The following is an 18,944-nucleotide window of genomic DNA, read 5'->3' on the forward strand; positions in this document are numbered from 1 at the left end:
CTCTCTTCTCTGTTCTCTCTCTCTCTTTCTCGTTCTCTCTCTCTCTCTTCTCGTTCTTTCTCTCTCCTTTCTCGTTCTCAGTCTCTCGTTCTCGTCTCTCTTTCTCGTTCTCTCTCTCGTCTCTCTCTTTCTCGTTCTCTCTCTCTTCTCTCTCTCTCTTCTCGTTCTCTCTCTCTCTCTCTCGTTCTTGTTCTCTCTCTCTCTCGTTCTCGTTCTCTCTCTTTCTCGTCTCTCTCTCTCTCGTTCTCGTTCTCTCTCTTTCTCGTTCTCTCTCTCTCTCTTTCTCGTTCTCTCTCTCTCTCTCGTTCTCTCTCTTCTCGTTCTCTCTCTCTCTCTCGTTCTCTCTCTCTCTCTTCTCGTTCTCTCTCTCTCGTTCTCGTCTCTCTCTTTCTCGTTCTCTCTCTCTCTTCTCGTTCTCTCTCTCTCGTTCTCGTTCTCTCTCTTTCTCGTTCTCTCTCTCTCTTCTCGTTCTCTCTCTTTCTCGTTCTCTCTCTTTCTCGTTCTCTCTCTTTCTCGTTCTCTCTCTTCTCGTTCTCTCTCTCTTTCTCGTTCTCTCTCTTTCTCGTTCTCTCTTTCTCGTTCTCTCTCTCTCTCGTTCTCTCTCTCTCTCTTTCTCGTTCTCTCTCTCTTCTCGTTCTCTCTCTCTCTTTCTCGTTCTCTCTTTCTCGTTCTCTCTCTCTCTCTTTCTCGTTCTCTCTTCTCGTTCTCTCTTTCTCTCTCTCTCGTTCTCTCTCTTTCTCGTTCTCTCGTTCTCTCTCTCTCTTTCTCGTTCTCTCTCTTTCTCGTTCTCTCTCTCTTCTCGTTCTCTCTTTCTCTCTCGTTCTCTCTCTCTCGTTCTCTCTCTTTCTCGTTCTTGTTCTCTCTCGTTCTCGTTGTCTCTCTCTTTCTCGTTCTCTCTCTCTCTTTCTCGTTCTCTCTCTTTCTCTCTCTCTTTCTCGTTCTCTCTCTTTCTCTCTCTCTTTCTCGTTCTCTCTTTCTCGTTCTCTCTCGTTCTCTCTCTCTTTCTCGTTCTTCTCTCTCTTTCTCGTTCTCTCTCTTTCTCGTTCTCTCGTTCTCTCTCTCTCGTTCTCTCTCTCTCTCTCTTTCTCGTTCTCTCTCTTTCTCGTTCTCTCTCTCTTTCTCGTTCTTTCTCTCTCTCTTTCTCGGTCTCGTTGTCTCTCTCTTTCTCGTTCTCTCTCTTTCTCGTTCTCTCTCTCTCTCTCTTTCTCGTTCTCTCTCTCTTCTCTCTCTTTCTCGTTCTCTCTTTCTCGTCTCTCTCTCTCTTTCTCTCTCTCTCTCTTTCTCGTTCTCTCTCTCTTTCTCGTTCTCTCTCTCTCTCTCTTTCTCGTTCTCTCTCTCTTTCTCTCTCTTTCTCGTTCTCTCTTTCTCGTCCTCTCTCTCTCTTTCTCTCTCTCTCTCTCTTTCTCGTTCTCTCTCTTTCTCGTTCTCTCTCTCTCTCTCTTTCTCGTTCTCTCTCTCTCTCTTTCTCGTTCTCTCTTTCTCGTCTCTCTCTCTCTTTCTCTCTCTCTCTTTCTCTCTCTCTCTCTCTCTTTCTCGTTCTCTCTCTCTCTTTCTCGTTCTCTCTCTCTTTCTCGTTCTTCTCTCTCTCTTTCTCGTTCTCTCTCTTTCTCGTTCTCTCTCTTTCTCGTTCTCTCTCTCTCTCTTTCTCGTTCTCTCTCTCTTTCTCGTTCTCTCTCTCTCTTTCTCGTTCTCGTTCTCTCTCTCTCTCTTTCTCGTTCTCTCTTTCTCGTTCTCTCTCTCTCGTTCTCTTCTCTCTCTCTCTCGTTCTCTCTCTTTCTCGTTCTCTCTTTCTCGTTCTCTCGTTCTCTCTCTCTCTCTCGTTCTCTCGTTCTCTCTCTTTCTCGTTCTCTCTTTCTCGTTCTCTCTTTCTCTCTCGTTCTCTCTCTCTCTCGTTCTCTCTCTCTCTCGTTCTCTCTCTCTCTCTCTTTCTCGTTCTCTCTCTCTCTCTTTCTCTCTCTTTCTCGTTCTCTCTCTCTCTCTTTCTCGTTCTTTCTTCTCTCTCTCTCTTCTCTTCTCGTTCTCTTTCTCGTTCTCTCTCTCTCTTTCTCGTTCTCTCTCTCTCTCTTTCTCGTTCTCTCTCTCTCTCTTTCTCGTTCTCTCTCTCTCTTTCTCGTTCTCTCTCTTTCTCGTTCTCTCTTCTCGTTCTCTCTCTCTCTCGTTCTCTCTCTTTCTCGTTCTCTCGTTCTCTCTCTCTCTCTCGTACTCTCTCTTTCTCGTTCTCTCTCTCTTTCTCGTTCTCTCTCTCTCTCGTTCTTTCTCTCTCTCTCTCTTTCTCGTTCTCTCTCTCTCGTTCTCTCTTCTCTCTCTCTCTCTCGTTCTCTCTCTTTCTCGTTCTCTCTCTCTTTCTCGTTCTCTCTCTCTCTTTCTCGTTCTCTCTCGTTCTCTTTCTCGTTGTCTCTCTCTTTCTCGTTCTCTCGTTCTCTTTCTCGTTCTCTCTCTCGTTCTCTCTCTTTCTCTCTTGTTCTCTCTCTTTCTCGTTCTCTCTCTCTCTCTTTCTCGTTCTCTCTCTCTTTCTCGTTCTCTCTCTCTCTTTCTCGTTCTCTCTCTTTCTCGTTCTCTCTCTCTCTCTTTCTCGTTCTCTCTTTCTCTCTCTCTCGTTCTCTCTCTTTCTCGTTCTCTCTCTTTCTCGTTCTCTCTTTCTCGTCCTCTCTCTCTTTCTCTCTCTCTCTTTCTCGTTCTCTCTCTTTCTCGTTCTCTCGTTCTCTCTTTCTCGTTCTCTCTCTCTTTCTCGTTCTTTCTCTCTCTCTTTCTCGTTCTCTCTTTCTCGTTCTCTCTCTTTCTCGTTCTCTCTCTTTCTCGTTCTCTCTCTCTCTCGTTCTCTCTCTCTCTCTCTCTCTCGTTCTCTCTCTCTCTCGTTCTCTCTCTTTCTCGTTCTCTCTCTCTCTCTTTCTCGTTCTCTCTCTCTCTCTCTTTCTCGTTCTCTCTCTCTCTCGTTCTCTCTCTCTCTTTCTCGTTCTCTCTCTCTCTCTCGTTCTCTCTCTCTCTTTCTCGTTCTCTCTCTTTTTCTCGTTCTCTCTCTCTCTCTCTCTCGTTCTCTCTCTCGTTCTCTCTCTCTCGTTCTCTCTCTCGTTCTCTCTCTCTCGTTCTCTCTCTCTCTCTCTCTCTTTCTCGTTCTCTCTCTCTCTCTCTCGTTCTCTCTCTCTCGTTCTCGTTGTCTCTCTTTCTCGTTCTCTCGTTCTCGTTTTCTCGTTCTCTCGTTCTCGTTCTCTCGTTCTCTCGTTCTCGTTCTCTCGTTCTCTCTCTCTCGTTCTCTCTCTTTCTCGTTCTCTCTCTCTCTTTCTCGTTCTCTCTCTCTCTTTCTCGTTCTCTCTCTCTTTCTCGTTCTCTCTCTCTCTCTCTCTCTCTCTCGTCTCTCTCTCTCTCGTTCTCTCTCTCTCGTTCTCTCTCTCTCTCGTTCTCTCTCTCTCTCGTTCTCTCTCTCTCTTTCTCGTTCTCTCTCTCTCTCTCTCGTTCTCTCTCTCTCGTTCTCGTTGTCTCTCTCTTTCTCGTTCTCTCGTTCTCGTTCTCTCTTTCTCGTTCTCTTTCTCGTTCTCTTTCTCGTTCTTTCTCGTTCTCTTTCTCGTTCTCTCGTTCTTTCTCGTTCTCTCGTTCTCTTTCTCGTTCTCTCGTTCTCTTTCTCGTTCTCTCGTTCTCTTTCTCGTTCTCTCGTTCTCTTTCTCGTTCTCTCGTTCTCTTTCTCGTTGTCTCTCTTTCTCGTTCTCTCTCTCGTTCTCTCTCTCTTTCTCGTTCTCTCTCTCTCTTTCTCGTTCTCTCTCTCTTTCTCGTTCTCTCTCTCTTTCTCGTTCTCTCTCTCTCTCTCTCTCGTTCTCTCTCTCTCGTTCTCGTTGTCTCTCTCTTTCTCGTTCTCTCGTTCTCGTTCTCTCTCGTTCTCGTTCTCTCGTTCTCTTTCTCGTTCTCTTTCTCGTTCTCTCGTTCTCTTTCTCGTTCTCTCGTTCTCTTTCTCGTTCTCTCGTTCTCTTTCTCGTTCTCTCGTTCTCTTTCTCGTTCTCTCTCTCTTTCTCGTTCTCTCTCTCTTTCTCGTTCTCTCTCTCTTTCTCGTTCTCTCTCGTTCTCGTTGTCTCTCTCTCTCGTTCTCTCTCTCTCTCTCGTTCTCTCTCTCTCTCTCTCGTTCTCTCTCTCTCTCGTTCTCTCTCTCTCTCGTTCTCTCTCTCTCTTTCTCGTTCTCTCTCTCTCTTTCTCGTTCTCTCTCTCTCTTTCTCGTTCTCTCTCTCTCTTTCTCTTTCTCGTTCTCTCTCTCTCGCTCGTTCTCTCTCTCTCTCTCGTTCTCTCTCTCTCTTTCTCGTTCTCTCTCTCTCTTTCTCGTTCTCTCTCTCTCTCTCTCTCGTTCTCTCTCTCTCTCGTTCTCTCTCTCTCTCTCTCTCGTTCTCTCTCTCTCTCTCTCGTTCTCGTTGTCTCTCTCTTTCTCGTTCTCGTTTTCTCGTTCTCGTTTTTCTCGTTCTCGTTTCTCGTTCTCTCGTTCTCGTTCTCGTTCTCTCTCTCTTTCTTTCTCGTTCTCTCTCTTTCTCGTTCTCTCTCTTTCTCGTTCTCTCTCTTTCTCGTTCTCTCTCTCTTTCTCGTTCTCTCTCTCTCTTTCTCGTTCTCTCTCTCTCTTTCTCGTTCTCTCTCTCTCTCTCTCTCTCTCGTTCTCTCTCTCTCGTTCTCTCTCTCTCTCGTTCTCTCTCTCTCTCGTTCTCTCTCTCTCTCGTTCTCTCTCTCTCTTTCTCGTTCTCTCTCTCTCTCTCTTTCTCGTTCTCTCTCTCTCTCTTTCTCGTTCTCTCTCTCTTTCTCGTTCTCTCTCTCTTTCTCGTTCTCTCTCTCTTTCTCGTTCTCTTTCTCGTTCTCTTTCTCGTTCTCTTTCTCGTTCTCTTTCTCGTTCTCTTTCTCGTTCTCTCTCTCGTTCTCGTTCTCTCTCTTTCTCGTTGTCTCTCTCTTTCTCGTTCTCTCGTTCTCGTTCTCTCGTTCTCTTTCTCGTTCTCTCTCTCTCTCTTTCTCGTTCTCTCTCTTTCTCGTTCTCTCTCTTTCTCGTTCTCTCTCTTTCTCGTTCTCTCTCTCTCTCTCTCTCTCTCGTTCTCTCTCTCTCTCGTTCTCTCTCTCTCTCGTTCTCTCTCTCGTTCTCTCTCTCTCTCTTTCTCGTTCTCTCTCTCTCTTTCTCGTTCTCTCTTTCTCGTTCTCTCTCTTTCTCGTTCTCTCTCTCTCTCGTTCTCTCTCTCTCGTTCTCGTTGTCTCTCTCTTTCTCGTTCTCTCTTTCTCGTTTTATCGTTCTCGTTTTCTCGTTCTCTTCGTTCTCGTTCTCTCGTTCTCGTTCTCTTGTTCTCTCGTTCTCTCGTTCTCTTTCTCGTTCTCTTTCTCGTTCTCTTTCTCGTTCTCTCGTTCTCTTTCTCGTTCTCTCTCTTTCTCGTTCTCTCTCTCTTTCTCGTTCTCGTTGTCTCTCTCTTTCTCGTTCTCTCGTTCTCTTTCTCGTTCTCTCTCTCTTTCTCGTTCTCTTTCTCGTTCTCTCTCTCTTTCTCGTTCTCTCTTTCTCGTTCTCTCTCTCTCTCTCTCTCTCTCTCGTTCTCTCTCTCTCGTTCTCTCTCTCTCTCTCGTTCTCTCTCTCTCTCGTTCTCGTTGTCTCTCTCTTTCTCGTTCTCTCTCTTTCTCGTTCTCTCTCTCTTTCTCGTTCTCTCTCTTTCTCGTTCTCGTTCTCTCTTTCTCGTTCTCTCTCTCTTTCTCGTTCTCTCTCTTTCTCGTTCTTGTTCTCTCTTTCTCGTTCTCTCTCTCTCGTTCTCTCTCTCTCGTTCTCTCTCTCTCGTTCTCTCTCTCTCGTTCTCTCTCTCTTTCTCGTTCTCTCTCTCTCGTTCTCTCTCTCTCTCTCTCTCGTTCTCTCTCTCTCTCTCTCGTTCTCTCTCTCTTTCTCTCTCTCTCTCGTTCTCTCTCTCTCTTTCTCTCTCTCTCTTTCTCTCTCTCTCTTTCTCGTTCTCTCTCGTTCTCTCTCTCTCGTTCTCGTTCTCTCTCTCTCGTTCTCGTTCTCTCTCTCTCTCTCTTTCTCGTTCTCTCTCTCTCTCTCTTTCTCGTTCTCTCTCTCTCTCTTTCTCGTTCTCTCTCTCGTTCTCTCTCTCTCTCTTTCTCGTTCTCTCTCTCTTTCTTTCTCGTTCTCTCTCTCTCTTTCTTTCTCGTTCTCTCTCTCTCTCGTTCTCTCTCTCTCTCGTTCTCTCTCTCTCTCGTTCTCTCTCTCTCTCGTTCTCTCTCTCTCTCGTTCTCTCTCTCTCTTTCTCTCTCTCTCTCGTTCTCTCTCTCTCTCGTTCTCTCTCTCGTTCTCTCTCTCTTTCTCGTTCTCTCTCTTTCTCGTTCTCTCTCTCGTTCTCTCTCTCTCTCTTTCTCGTTCTCTCTCTCTCTCTTTCTTTCTCGTTCTCTCTCTCTCTCTCTCTCTCTCTTTCTCTTTCTCGTTCTCTCTCTCTCTCCCCATGTCACCAAAGATTGGAGGTGGGCGAAGGGGCAGCTCTGGGGGTGGAAAAAGGGTTTTTGGGTTTTTTTATAATCGTGCCAGGCATTTTGACTAAAAAGATGGAAAACCTCTTTATTGAGAGTAAATGCAAATGTAATCTAAAAGTTGTGAAAAGATAAATTAGTATTTGCTCTCCATGCATGCAGTACATAGTGTGTAGATGATAATCTGTTACACCCATGCAATCTTATGTGGAAAATCTGCGGATCACCTGCAGGAGAAATTGACATATTTCAAACGTGCACCTCAGGTCAGTTTACAGAGCGTTAAAATTAAAAATCACAATGCGCATGAGATTTCTGTAAATCTTATCCACTTTGCTGGAAGTGTAAGGCTATGTTCATGCTAGGTGTTTTTTCAGCATTTTTTTTTTTTATGCAGAAAAATCTTCTCTTTTGGCAATAAAAAAAAAAAAAAAAAGGTTTTGCAGCATTTGTGACATGCTACATTTGTCTCTTGTGCATTGTGATAAAGTTTAGTGCATAAAAAAAAAAAAAAAAAGCTACTTAATCAGGTTTTGGCACACAAAAAAACCACAGCAAAGCCTGACACCTGTGGTATTTCGCCACCTACTATTTTCAATAGGTGAAAAACGCTGAAAGTGACATGCTTGATTCTGCAAAAAAAAAGGCACATAATATTGTTGACAAAAAAAGTGCATCAGATTTCTGAAATCTCATAGACTTTGCTGGTAATGTAAAATACAGCAGAAAATTTGCAGCTTAAAAGACGCATAAAATAATCACCTAGTGTGAACATAGCCCAAGACTCCTTTGTTTCCAGAGCAACGGAAATAACGTAAAAAAAAAAAAATCATCTTGGGGTGGTGATTTTAGTGATTAATTGCTGAGACAGTAATAACGGTCTATGCGCCAGCCTGCGGGGCTCTAGGGACAGGCAAGGGCTTCCTTTTGCTGTTTCCCTGCCTCGGGAGTTTCTGAAGTCTTGTCTTCCTGTGGGCAGAGCATGGAATAATCCTTTAAGGACCAAACTAACATGGACATGAAGTAAAAAATAGATATGCTATTGGTTCTTCCATCTCTGTGGCTCACATTTTCATTAATGAAAAACATGTTTTCACATCCATTTTATTAGCATGTTCTTCTAAGTTTAGATGATTAAAAAAATCTAAAGTCGTTTTTTTTTTTTAATTCTGTCCCCCCAGGTAAAAATGTCACAAATTGTCCGTTTAGAAGGTGTTTCATCTGCTGTTAACCTACAAGACCTTCGATCACACTTTATAGGATTGGATATTCCCCAAGGAGGAATTACGGTCATTGGTGGTCATTGTGGTGTGGCTTATATTAGCTTCAACTCTCGCTTAGATGCACAACATGCTGTTCGATTATCTGGCCGCTCCCTAAAGGGGTCCATTATTTATGCTCATCGCAGCTCTATATCAGAAATGGCCCACTCCTTAAAAAACTTTGACATGTCTAGAAATGGAGTCCATAAGGGCAGAGATTCTTTTTCACGGCGTTCTTTTACATCAGGGCGTGAAAGGGGAGGTCACCATTCAAGGTCTCCAGAAAGGTTTTCTGATTCATCGTTTCGGAGATCTAGGTCACCACATTGGCATTTTAGATCTCCACAAAGGTTTCCGCCACCTCCGCAAAGGTATACAAGATCGCCAACATGGCATTCTCGGTCTTCTCACAGTCATTCTAGATCGCCACGATTTCGTTCTCGATCTCCTCGTGTGAGATCTAGGTCTCCCGAAATGGATACAAGCTCTTCACAAGATATATCCTATGATCCTTTATTCAGTGGTGACTACCACGTGCATGTGACCAACCTGGCCTGTTCCACTAAGAAAAAAGATTTGAGGAATTGGTTTTTTAACCTTGTGAATGATAAACACATTCGGTTTCTGAATGACAAGAAGGGTGCAAGAACAAGAGAATGTTTGGTTGTATTCCAAACTGAGACGGACCTCAAGAGAGTTCTTCAACTTGACAAAGTAAAGTTTAATGGACGCCTTATGTTCATCAGTCCTATTTCTAAGTCCAACGTGACAAGTCTGCTAACAAGCAGGAGAGTATTATTCTCGCTTCATCGTTCAAGGGGAAAATGTGTTCTTGCTAGAAACTTTCTTCCAGATGTGAAGAAAAGTGACATTCAAAAGTTCTTCGCTGGCTTGTCTCTCAACGAAGAAGACATTTCACTGCTATGTGACAAACGTGGAGCTGGCCTAGGTGAAGCATTGGTCAGCTTCTCGTCTGATGAAGACTTGAAACTAGCTGAAAAGCTGCATCGGAAGAAGTTTAGAGACCGGGAAATCAAACTGAGAATAATTCCTGAGGAGAAGCTGGAAAGTTTCTTATATGTAAATGCTGCAGGCGTGATCCCTGACGATCCAAATGATTGTGTAACCCAGGAAGATGATTTACTTGATGAGGATGACAGTCAGGATTCTAATACACCTCCCGAAGATGACCAGAATGATAACATTGCAGATGAAGATTCAACTTTCCACCAAACGGACAACACTAATGAATGTGTCAGTCAGGCGGATGATGTACCTGATGAATCGCCTGTCCAAGCAGATGATGCAATTGATGAATCTCCTGTTCAAGCAGATGATGCAATTGATGAATTTCCTCTCCAAGGCAATGATGATGATCATCATCCTGCTGTCCAGGCAGATGATGCACCCGATGATGCACTCGATGATCCTGCTGTCCAGGCAGATGATGCACCTGATGATCCTGAGGCAGATGATGCACCCGATGATCCTGCTGTCCAGGCAGATGATGCAGATAATGATGATCCTGCTGTACAAGCAGGCGATACAGATGATGATGATGATCCTGCTGTCCAGGCAGATGATGTTTCTGATGTCCAGGCAGATGATGCACAAGATGATCCTACTGTCCAAGCAGATGATGCACAAAGTGCCTAGTGCATTTTGAGCAAAGAGGATATACATCTAGACCATGATAACTGCATCCAGGAGATACGACTTCAAGTCTTGATGGCTTAGGGCGAAGAAGTGTGGTGGTTATTTTTATATGTAATAATTCCTAAAATCCCCCTACCTTAGCGTAAGTGTCCTGTTGTGGATGGATTTTAGCTATGTTAGAAGTATTGCCTGACTTATACCTCCAATGGAAGACTCTGTGACCTACTTTACAGTAGCACAGTAGTATACATCTCCCACTTACCACCATAGTAAAGACAGTATAAGATACAATTTTTTCTTTAATAAAACATGAGGGCCCACTGTATAAGAAAGTACAGTTAATGGTATACCAATACATACACCCGATAGAGGCAAAAAAAAGCACTCTTTGGGTGATGAATTATGAAATTTAATATGTATATATTCAGAGATGATTTTGCTTTGAAAGCTACCCAAGCAAACAATATGGACTTCATTAGGACCATTTTTTTTCCTGAAATTCATGTGTTTTGGGTTAAAAATGTCTTTAAAATTAGTTCATTTAAAATTCTGCCTAGTTTTACATTCACAAGTTCTATTTCCCTGCACATTAATGGCTGCAGAATGAGTTACCATATAAGCCGACCTGAGTATAAGCCGAGGCACCTAATTTTACCATTAAAAACTGGGAAAATGTATTCACTCGAGTGTGAGCAGAGTATGAATTGTCCCCTCATCCCCATCCTAGTGTGCATGGCCCCGCCCCCCCTCATCCTCATCCTGGTGTGCATGGCCCCCCTTATCCCCATCCTGGTGTGCATGGCCCCCCTTATCCCCATCCTGGTGTGCATGGCCCCCCTTATCCCCATCCTGGTGTGCATGGCCCCCCTTATCCCCATCCTGGTGTGCATGGCCCCCCTTATCCCCATCCTGGTGTGCATGGCCCCCCTTATCCCCATCCTGGTGTGCATGGTCCCCCTTATCCCCATCCTGGTGTGCATGGCCCCCCTTATGCCCATCCTGGTGTGCATGGCCCCCCTTATGCCCATCCTGGTGTGCATGGCCCCCCTTATGCCCATCCTGGTGTGCATGGCCCCCCTTATGCCCATCCTGGTGTGCATGGCCCCCCTTATCCCCATCCTGGTGTGCATGGCCCCCCTTATGCCCATCCTGGTGTGCATGGCCCCCCTTATGCCCATCCTGGTGTGCATGGCCCCCCTTATGCCCATCCTGGTGTGCATGGCCCCCCTTATGCCCATCCTGGTGTGCATGGCCCCCCTTATGCCCATCCTGGTGTGCATGGCCCCCCTTATGCCCATCCTGGTGTGCATGGCCCCCCTTATGCCCATCCTGGTGTGCATGGCCCCCCTTATGCCCATCCTGGTGTGCATGGCCCCCCTTATGCCCATCCTGGTGTGCATGGCCCCCCTTATGCCCATCCTGGTGTGCATGGCCCCGGCCCCCCTTATGCCCATCCTGGTGTGCATGGCCCCGGCCCCCCTCATCCCCATCCTGGTGTGCATGGCCCCCCTTATCCCCATCCTGGTGTGCATGGCCCCCCTTATGCCCATCCTGGTGTGCATGGCCCCCCTTATGCCCATCCTAGTGTGCATGGTCCCACCCCCTCATCCCCATCCTTGTGTGCATGCCCCCTCCACCCCCCCCCCCTCATCCTCATCCTGGTGTGCATGGTCCCGCCCCCCTCATCCCCTCCCTGGTGTGCATGCCCCCCCTCATCCTCATCCGCATGCCCCCCCTCATCCCCATCCTGGTGTGCATGGTTTCCCCCAGCCCCCCCTTCCCCCACCACCCCATCCTCCTTCTGGTGTGCATGGTTCCCCGCACCCTCATCCCCCATCCTTTTTTTTTTTTTTTTTAAACTCCTTTGATTGTATGACCACAGGCCACATCTAAGTTTAGCTGAACTTTGGGTCCAAGAGAAGCTCAGAAAGACAGATGAGTATTGTAACCTCTCGTCAGACTGCGCGCTCATATTGTCAGTTAACTCATTCTGCACTCAGCATTGTGTAGTGAAGCAGCCCGTGAGAGCTGAACAGTATAGAATGAATGCAATTGGAAAACTTCAAAACGCGTGCATTTAAGTAAAGAAAACCTGCCCCCTAAGATGCCCATAACCTCCAATGCCAACAGTCTAACAGCATGTACTGTGATGTGCAGAATACTCCTGCCAGCCAGACTCTTGACAAGCTTCTTGCTATGTGCAGCAATTAAAATTAAAAAATCTGCTGATGGGAGAGAAAATCACATGATTGGGCTTCTGGCTACACAGTGCGCAGTTTAGCATGTAAGTTCTCAAACTGCTTCACTTCATGGGTATGTGCACACCACACCTTTTAGACACCAGTGGTGTTTTTCCTGAATTGCCTTTTTTTTTTTTTTTTTTTTTTTTTTGCAGCTGTAAATGTATAAAGATGCATGAAGCTTGGTGAGGTCACTTTTTCTTTTTACTTTTTTTTCCCCTAACCCCCTGCGTCATAACTTTCAAAGCCCAGAGCGCTTAAAAGAAGCTCATAGGCAAAACATATCCACAGCAATGCTTATGTTAATTATTTTTATTTTTAGCTATTTTATGTGCTTTTGCAGGTGTTTAACAGGTTCCCTTTTTAAATGGGGGAGTGTCTGAGTTCAGTAGTATTGAAACAAAGTACGAGCGTTGGATGCACCCTTGGTAAGGCCAGACATTGAAGTGCACCTTCCCTCTTGTTTTCCATCTATCTCTGCCATTTTAGGCTCTAAAAAATTCAGAGCTCTGAATCAAAGGGAGGGGTAGGGGGTGTGGAGAGAGATGGAAAATAAGTAGGTGGGAAGGTGCAGTGAAATGTTCAGCCAGACCATTTAATTCCTAAACTTGGCATAAAATGACCAGATATGCTTTTTATGTGAACTAAGCTGTAGCGGTTTATCTGTTGGAACTCACAAGGATCCCAATCATCATCCTCTTCCTTATTATCATCTATTAGAGTTAGGAGGGTGCAGACAGACGGGCCGTACTACTTGCTCCAGGATCGTTTTGCAATCCTCGGACTAGCAGTTGGCTCTCCTGAGTGTGACAGCATGTATCTCTATGCATCCGTCATGCTCCGGTCAGGAGAGCCGACGGCCAGTCCAAGGATTCTAATCCTCACGTGAGTAATACGGCAGTCTGAATGCACCCTAAGGATGGTAGACAGAGATGAGTGAGGAGATTTAGGGTGGTGCAGAACTGTGGAGAACTTTGTGGCTGAGAAGGAGCAGTTTATATTGTATTCTGCAGTGGATGGGTAACCAGTGCAATGAATGGAACAAAGTGGAGGCATCAGTGTAGTGGCTGGACAGACATACGATCCTAATCTGACTGCGCCCTCAGAGTATTTGCCGGACACACCAACTAAGGGCTGCTTCAGAATATCCGAGCATGGACTGGCCAAATGTCTCCCGAAATTGTGACAGCTTCGTATGGTTCTGAGGCTGTGACGCTCGGGTTGGGAGAGCCATGACCTGCCCTTACTCTGACCAATTTGCATGGATGTCTGAAGCAGCCCTTGGACGGGTGGGGCACTTAGTCTTAGGAGCACAAAATGTGTTAACATTTGATACCACCCTGGAGGGAGAATGTTTGTGTTTATTATAGTAGAAAGGATTGACCACGATGCAGGGAAGTAGTAGCCATGTGTATAAAGTCACTAGTTTGTCATTGATCTTGCCTTGCATTATCTCAGTTCGTAAGTTGTTCACTTGTTTAATACAATCTTCTTCTAAACTGAATACAATCTGTATTGTTTAATTCGTTAGAGGAATCATTTTTGTAGATATGATACCTCACGTTCATTAAGCATGACCAAATGTGACCAGCAACATCTATGAAGTTAGTTTTCACCTCCAACCACATCGACTCATTACCAAGTTCGGAGCCACAGGGACCCCGCTTGCTTTTTGCACAACTTTAAGTTACAGTAATATCTTCCTACGTCGCACTGTGAAATCCCATTAATTTCATGTCTCTTCATTAAGTTAGTTGTTCATGAATTTTCATGGTTTTCTGCCTTTTGGCTCCTCCATAAGCTGAGAGCTCGTTGACTTCTCGTCTGTCCTCCCATTCATTTCAGGGCTGGAGCCATAAGAGGGGGATCCCTAGAGGTCCTTACTAAATCTGATTTATGGTTTTGTACCGAAGACTTTCTGTGTCTGTTGCTTTCCTCGCTGTATACAAACAGACTCATCTAGGGAAGGGTATTTTCCAAAATAGGAACGCATTATTTGGCAGGACAATATGTCCTGTTCCTCCAAACACGGCTGATTAGTCTTTGGGAATAGACAAAACATCGGTTTAAATGTCCAAAGGGGTCAGCAAGTGCCCGAAAGAGTCCACTTTTGGGCAATAAAAATAACATTTGCCTAGGTACTTTTAAGAGCTCGTTCATACATAGCAAAAATGTGGTGGATTTTCTGAAGGGTATTGACTTGAAGGAAATCCACTAACGTGCCAGCATAGTACGAGACACATACACTGCAAAACAATAAGACCATACCTGTAGAGTAATCTGATCAGAGCTGCGGGATTAAGATCCACAGAATGTAAATTTACGCTGTGGATGGCGGTGCAAGGGATGTAGTGTGTTTCTCCGGCACGACCATTGCGATGTTGTCCGCGTCGCTTACGCTTACTGCAAGGGATTCACGTGAACCACTTTCAGTGGAGACGCACCCTAATGAAGGAAGTCAGAAACAAACATTTCCACTGAAGGCATACACTTCTGAGATGGCTGAGTGTTACTTTCACTTTCTGAATGTTATTAAAACAAAAATTACTTGTTTCTTGTTTAATTTGAATGTTACTGTTCCTTTAAATCACTTTTTCCTTTGATATATGGTAATAACAGTACGAGCTTCTGTGTAAAATAAATGTTTTGTTAACAGTTGAGCTGGATGACGAGTTCCATAAATCTATTGTTACATTAAATGTGCTGATACTTAAAGCTTCCACTAAGCTCTTTGGGTGACTCCAGGGGCGTATTAATTTCCTCCCACTTTCAGACTTGGGCACTTGTTTTGCATTGATGACATGTTTTTGTTTTGTTTTTTCTTTTTAAATTTAACAAATTCAGTTTTCCTTTTTTGTTTTTTTGTTTTTCCCCCGAAGTGGATCCAAAACAGCAGAAATACTTTTGAGGTGTCCTTACACAGAACATGTCTGCCAAACCAATACATTTCAGCTGCTTGAGCCAATTCTAAAGTGTATGGTATGGCGGTGGTGTCCTAACCCTCTTCCCTTACTCCAGTTGTTGGAGAAAAAGGATCGGGCATGCTGGATTTCAACATGCCCCATCCTTTGCGCTCATAAAAGATTAAATCAAAGCTAAAGGAGTCTGGCAACTTATTTTTACTGTTTATTAGAAAAAAAACGCGTGTAAAGGAGGGGTAACAGATATTGTATATCTATGGGCACCTCTACACAAGAGTAGCAAATACAGTTTTAACCAAAGTTCTAAGTGCTTCTATAAAGTCATTTCTTTATACTTTTTCAGGATCAACTTATGATTGAGACATTAAAAAAAAAACTTGTGTTTTCTTAAGGGATCACCACACAACTATTGGCTTAAAGGGAACCTGTCAGTAGGATTGTCCACAGTAACCCACAGTGTCAGGTCGGCACCTTTATACTGAATACAATGGTACTTGGTGATGAAATCCGTCTTGTGGTTTTATCTTAATCTTTATTTTCATTTTTGAGTTTGATGCTTCGGCGCAGTCACGGTCTTTGCCATTTTGAGAGAAATTTTTTTTTTTTTTTCTGAATAAATTTCCGCCCCGGAGCACGAGCATATCATTAACTAAAAACTGCAAATAAAGATTTAACAACCACAAGACAGATTTCATCAACCAAGGTATCATTGTAATCAGTATAATGGCGCCGACCTGACACTGTAGGTAACTGCACAAGCCTGCTGACAGGTTGCCTTTTAAGTTGCATCTTGTTTGTAAGAATGCGCAACTTTGCAATTTAGGCCTCTTTCACACTTCCATCGTTGGCTGTGCATCGTAGTACAGTGAAATGACGCGTCGAGGAAAACGTGTGTGACGCATCCAGTATTATGACGGATGCGTTGTGAGTTCCTGGGCGAATTTTATAATATAAGATTCTGGAGGAGAGAGAGACTCTTTTCCCCGGGTTGGAATATGCTTCCAGGCATGCTCAGATGTACAAACTGCATACGTCACTGGATTCCCGCTTTTCACAGTGTGCGCAGGATCCAGTGTCCATAGGCTCCCATTCTGTGGAACAACGTATGCTGTTTTTCCACTGCAGACAAACGTTTCGTTGAACGTTTTTTGCAAATGACGGGCTGTCAAATTCTGCAGGATCCAGTGCACGACGGACGAAATGTGTGGCCATCCGTCGCGATATGTCGCTAATACAAGTCTATAAGAAAATGCAGGATCCTGCAAATTTTTTTGCAGGATCCTGTTTTCTCAAAAAACGACGTATCTTGACCGGACTACAAAGACGGAAGTGTGAAAGAGGCCTTAGGCTGCTTTCACACATCAGGTTTTTGGTTTCAGGCTAAATCCGGCAAATTAGCTAAAAAACGGATCCGGCATAAATTGTGAAAAACTGATGCATCGGATCTGTTTTTTTAGCTGGTTTTTGAGAGAGACCAACCCCAGAATCAAAAACAAAGCTTCTGGGCATGCTCAATGTGTAAGAAACGGATTCGGCCGCCGGAACCGTTCATTCACACGTCCGTTCCATGCGTTTATTGCCGGAAACGTCCCTTCAGGCTTTTTTGGCGGACACAAAAAAACGTTGCAGGAGACATTTTTTGTGTCCGGCAAAAAAGCCTGAAGGGACGGATCCGGCACAAAACGGATGCAACGCATGTCCTTCAGACCCAATCCGGCACAAATACAACTCTATGGGGAAAAAACGGATCCGGATTGTGCCTGAAAGAAAAAACCTGATGTGTGAAAGCAGCCTTACCTATTAAATATCCTTCCTATTATGTTCAATGCTCATTATCCAGGTTACTGGCCACCTCTAATGTGCATTTGGGGTGGCAAAGCACGTGCAGTGCTTACAAGCTCTTGATGAGGCCACATTAACACGTTCAGTATTTTACATCAGTATTTGTAAGCCAAAACCAAAAGTGGACCAATCTGAAGAAAAGTATAATAGAACCACTTTTTCACTTCTGTAGTTTTCACCCACTCCTGGTTTTGAGTTACAAATACTGAGGTAGAATACTGAACGTGGCCTAATACATTGCACTGATGTAAAACTGGCTAGATCGCTGGAGCACACTATCTTGCTGAATATATAATACCCTTTTGTTCCTCCGATGCTGCGGTAGTACCAAAGAGCACACAAGTCATGCCAGGGCCCGCAATCATGCCACTGGACCAAACTGGTAATCTTCCAAAGCGCATTGCTCTCCGACCCAAGAAACAGGAAGCCAAGAGGCTGGGGAGCAGAGCGCTCCTGAAGATGGAATCTGGGAACAACCTGTTAGAGGAAATAGACACTTTTCACAATGACACTGAAAAGTATGAAGTGAAAGAATGAAATTACTAAAGAGTATTGAGGAAGAGGAGCAAGCATAAGACTGATATTTAGTTCTGTAGGAAAATATGAAATGCGTAACTTTTGCTTTAATTTCTTTGCTCTTTTGGGGCATAGGAGGGTTTAATCAATGATGGATGTCAAATGAATGATTTATAGATGCAGCGTTCTAAGTCCAGATTGAGCAGATGTTTAACACTTCATATTTTCTGCCCGGCTCCTCGTGCTCTATAACATGCCTTCTGTTAATTACTCAGCATTTGACAGGTTCACTTCAAAGAGAACTTGTCCCCAATCTGTGGCTGCTGTTTTTAAGAAAACAATGGGCAGTCATAGAATGGCAATTTTACTATCACCTGTTAAAATGCTGGTAAGTGCCCTTAATGGCCCCCTAAAGGACCTGACTTCCTAGCACGTTGGGATTGAACTTTATTTTTTTAAATATATAGGTGCTTCTTACAAAATTAGAATATCATCAACAAGTTAATTTATTTCAGTTCTTCAATACAAAAAGTGAAACTCATATAGTCATTATAAACAGAGAGATGTATTTCAGGTGTTTATTTCTGTTAATGTTGATGATTATGGCTTACAGCCAATAAAAACCCAAAAGTCATTATCTAAGTAAATTAGAATACTTTATAACACCAGCTTGAAAAATGATTTTAAAATTTGAAATGTTGGCCTACTGAAATGTATATTCAGTAAATACACTCAATACTTGGTCAGGGCTCCTTTTGCATCGATTACTGCATCAGTGCGGTGTGGCATGGAGGTGATCAGCCTGTGGCACTGCTGAGGTGTTATGGAAGCCCAGGGTGCTTTGATACCGTGTTTCCCCGATAGACACCCCCGAAAGTAAGACGTAGTGGGGGTTTTAGCGGGGTCGGCTAATGTAAGACGTACCCCGAAAGTAAGACGTAGTAAATACCGTAGTGCTGAGTAGTGTCGGGGTCGGCCGAAACTCGATGGTTCCCAGGGTCTGAAGGAGAGGAAACTCTCCTTCAGGTCCTGCGATCCATATTTAAGTGTAAAATAAAGAATTAAAATAAAAAATATCGCTATACTTACCCTCTGACGCGCCCTGGTACTAACCGGGAACCTTCCTTCCTTCGAATCAGCGCTTCCAGGACCTACGGTGACGTCACGGCTTCTGATTGGTCGCGCGAGCGGTCACGCGACCAATCACAAGCCGCGACGTCACCGCAGGTCCTGGAAGCGCTGATTCGAAGGAAGGAAGGTTCCCGGTTAGTACCAGGGCGCGTCAGAGGGTAAGTATAGCGATATTCTTTATTTTAATTCTTTATTTTACACTTAAATATGGATCGCAGGGCCTGAAGGAGAGTTTCCTCTCCTTCAGATCCTGGGAACCATCCAGGGATACCTTCCGATACTTGTGTCCCATTGACTTGTATTGGTATCGGCGATATCCGATATTTTTCGGGTATCGGCCGATACTATCCGATACCGATACTTTCAAGTATCGGACGGTATCGCTCAACACTAGTACGGTAGTAAACTGTACGTTGGAAAAAAAACGCAGCGGTTTTTTTTTCCAATGTAAGACATACCCCGAAAGTAAGACATAGTGGGACTTTTGAGTGGTAAAAGAATGTAAGACACTGTCTTACTTTCGGGGAAACACGGTAGCAGCCTTCAGCTCGTCTGCATTGTTGGGTCTTGTGTCTCATCTTCCTCTTGACAGTACCCCATATCAAGCACAGTGATACTGTTGTTTGAAAACCAGGTATTGGCACCTGTCCACACTCCCAAAAGTACCAAGTCCTGCTGGAGAATGAAATTTCCACCTGCTTGTCTGCAGAGGGAAGCATGCAGTGCTCTAAAATTTTGTGGTCGACTTCTGCGCTGACTCTGAACTTGATAAAACACAGTGGACCTACACCAGCCGATGACATGACTCCCCAAACCAACACTGATTGTGGAAACTTCACACTAGACTTCAAGCAGCTTGGATTGTGGCCTCTCCACTCTTCCTCCAGACTCTGGGACCTTGATTTCCAAATGAAATGCAAAATGTACTTTTA

General features: G+C 44.4%; 1 protein-coding gene across 1 annotated transcript in view; it reads left to right on the top strand.

Annotated features, from left to right (window-relative positions):
- LOC138642971 (RNA-binding protein 12B-B-like) overlaps positions 1–14,260 on the top strand; it is a 23,285-nt gene extending 9,025 nt beyond the window's left edge. Inside the window, exon 2 of the mRNA XM_069731620.1 lies at positions 7,626–14,260. Coding sequence (XP_069587721.1) covers positions 7,632–9,362 — 1,731 coding nt within the window. The 5' untranslated portion in view covers positions 7,626–7,631 and the 3' untranslated portion in view covers positions 9,363–14,260. The remainder of the gene's footprint in view (positions 1–7,625) is intronic.
- The last annotated feature ends 4,684 nt before the right edge of the window (positions 14,261–18,944 follow it).

This window comes from Ranitomeya imitator, chromosome 6 (assembly GCF_032444005.1).
Source record: "Ranitomeya imitator isolate aRanImi1 chromosome 6, aRanImi1.pri, whole genome shotgun sequence".
NCBI lineage: Eukaryota > Metazoa > Chordata > Amphibia > Anura > Dendrobatidae > Ranitomeya > Ranitomeya imitator.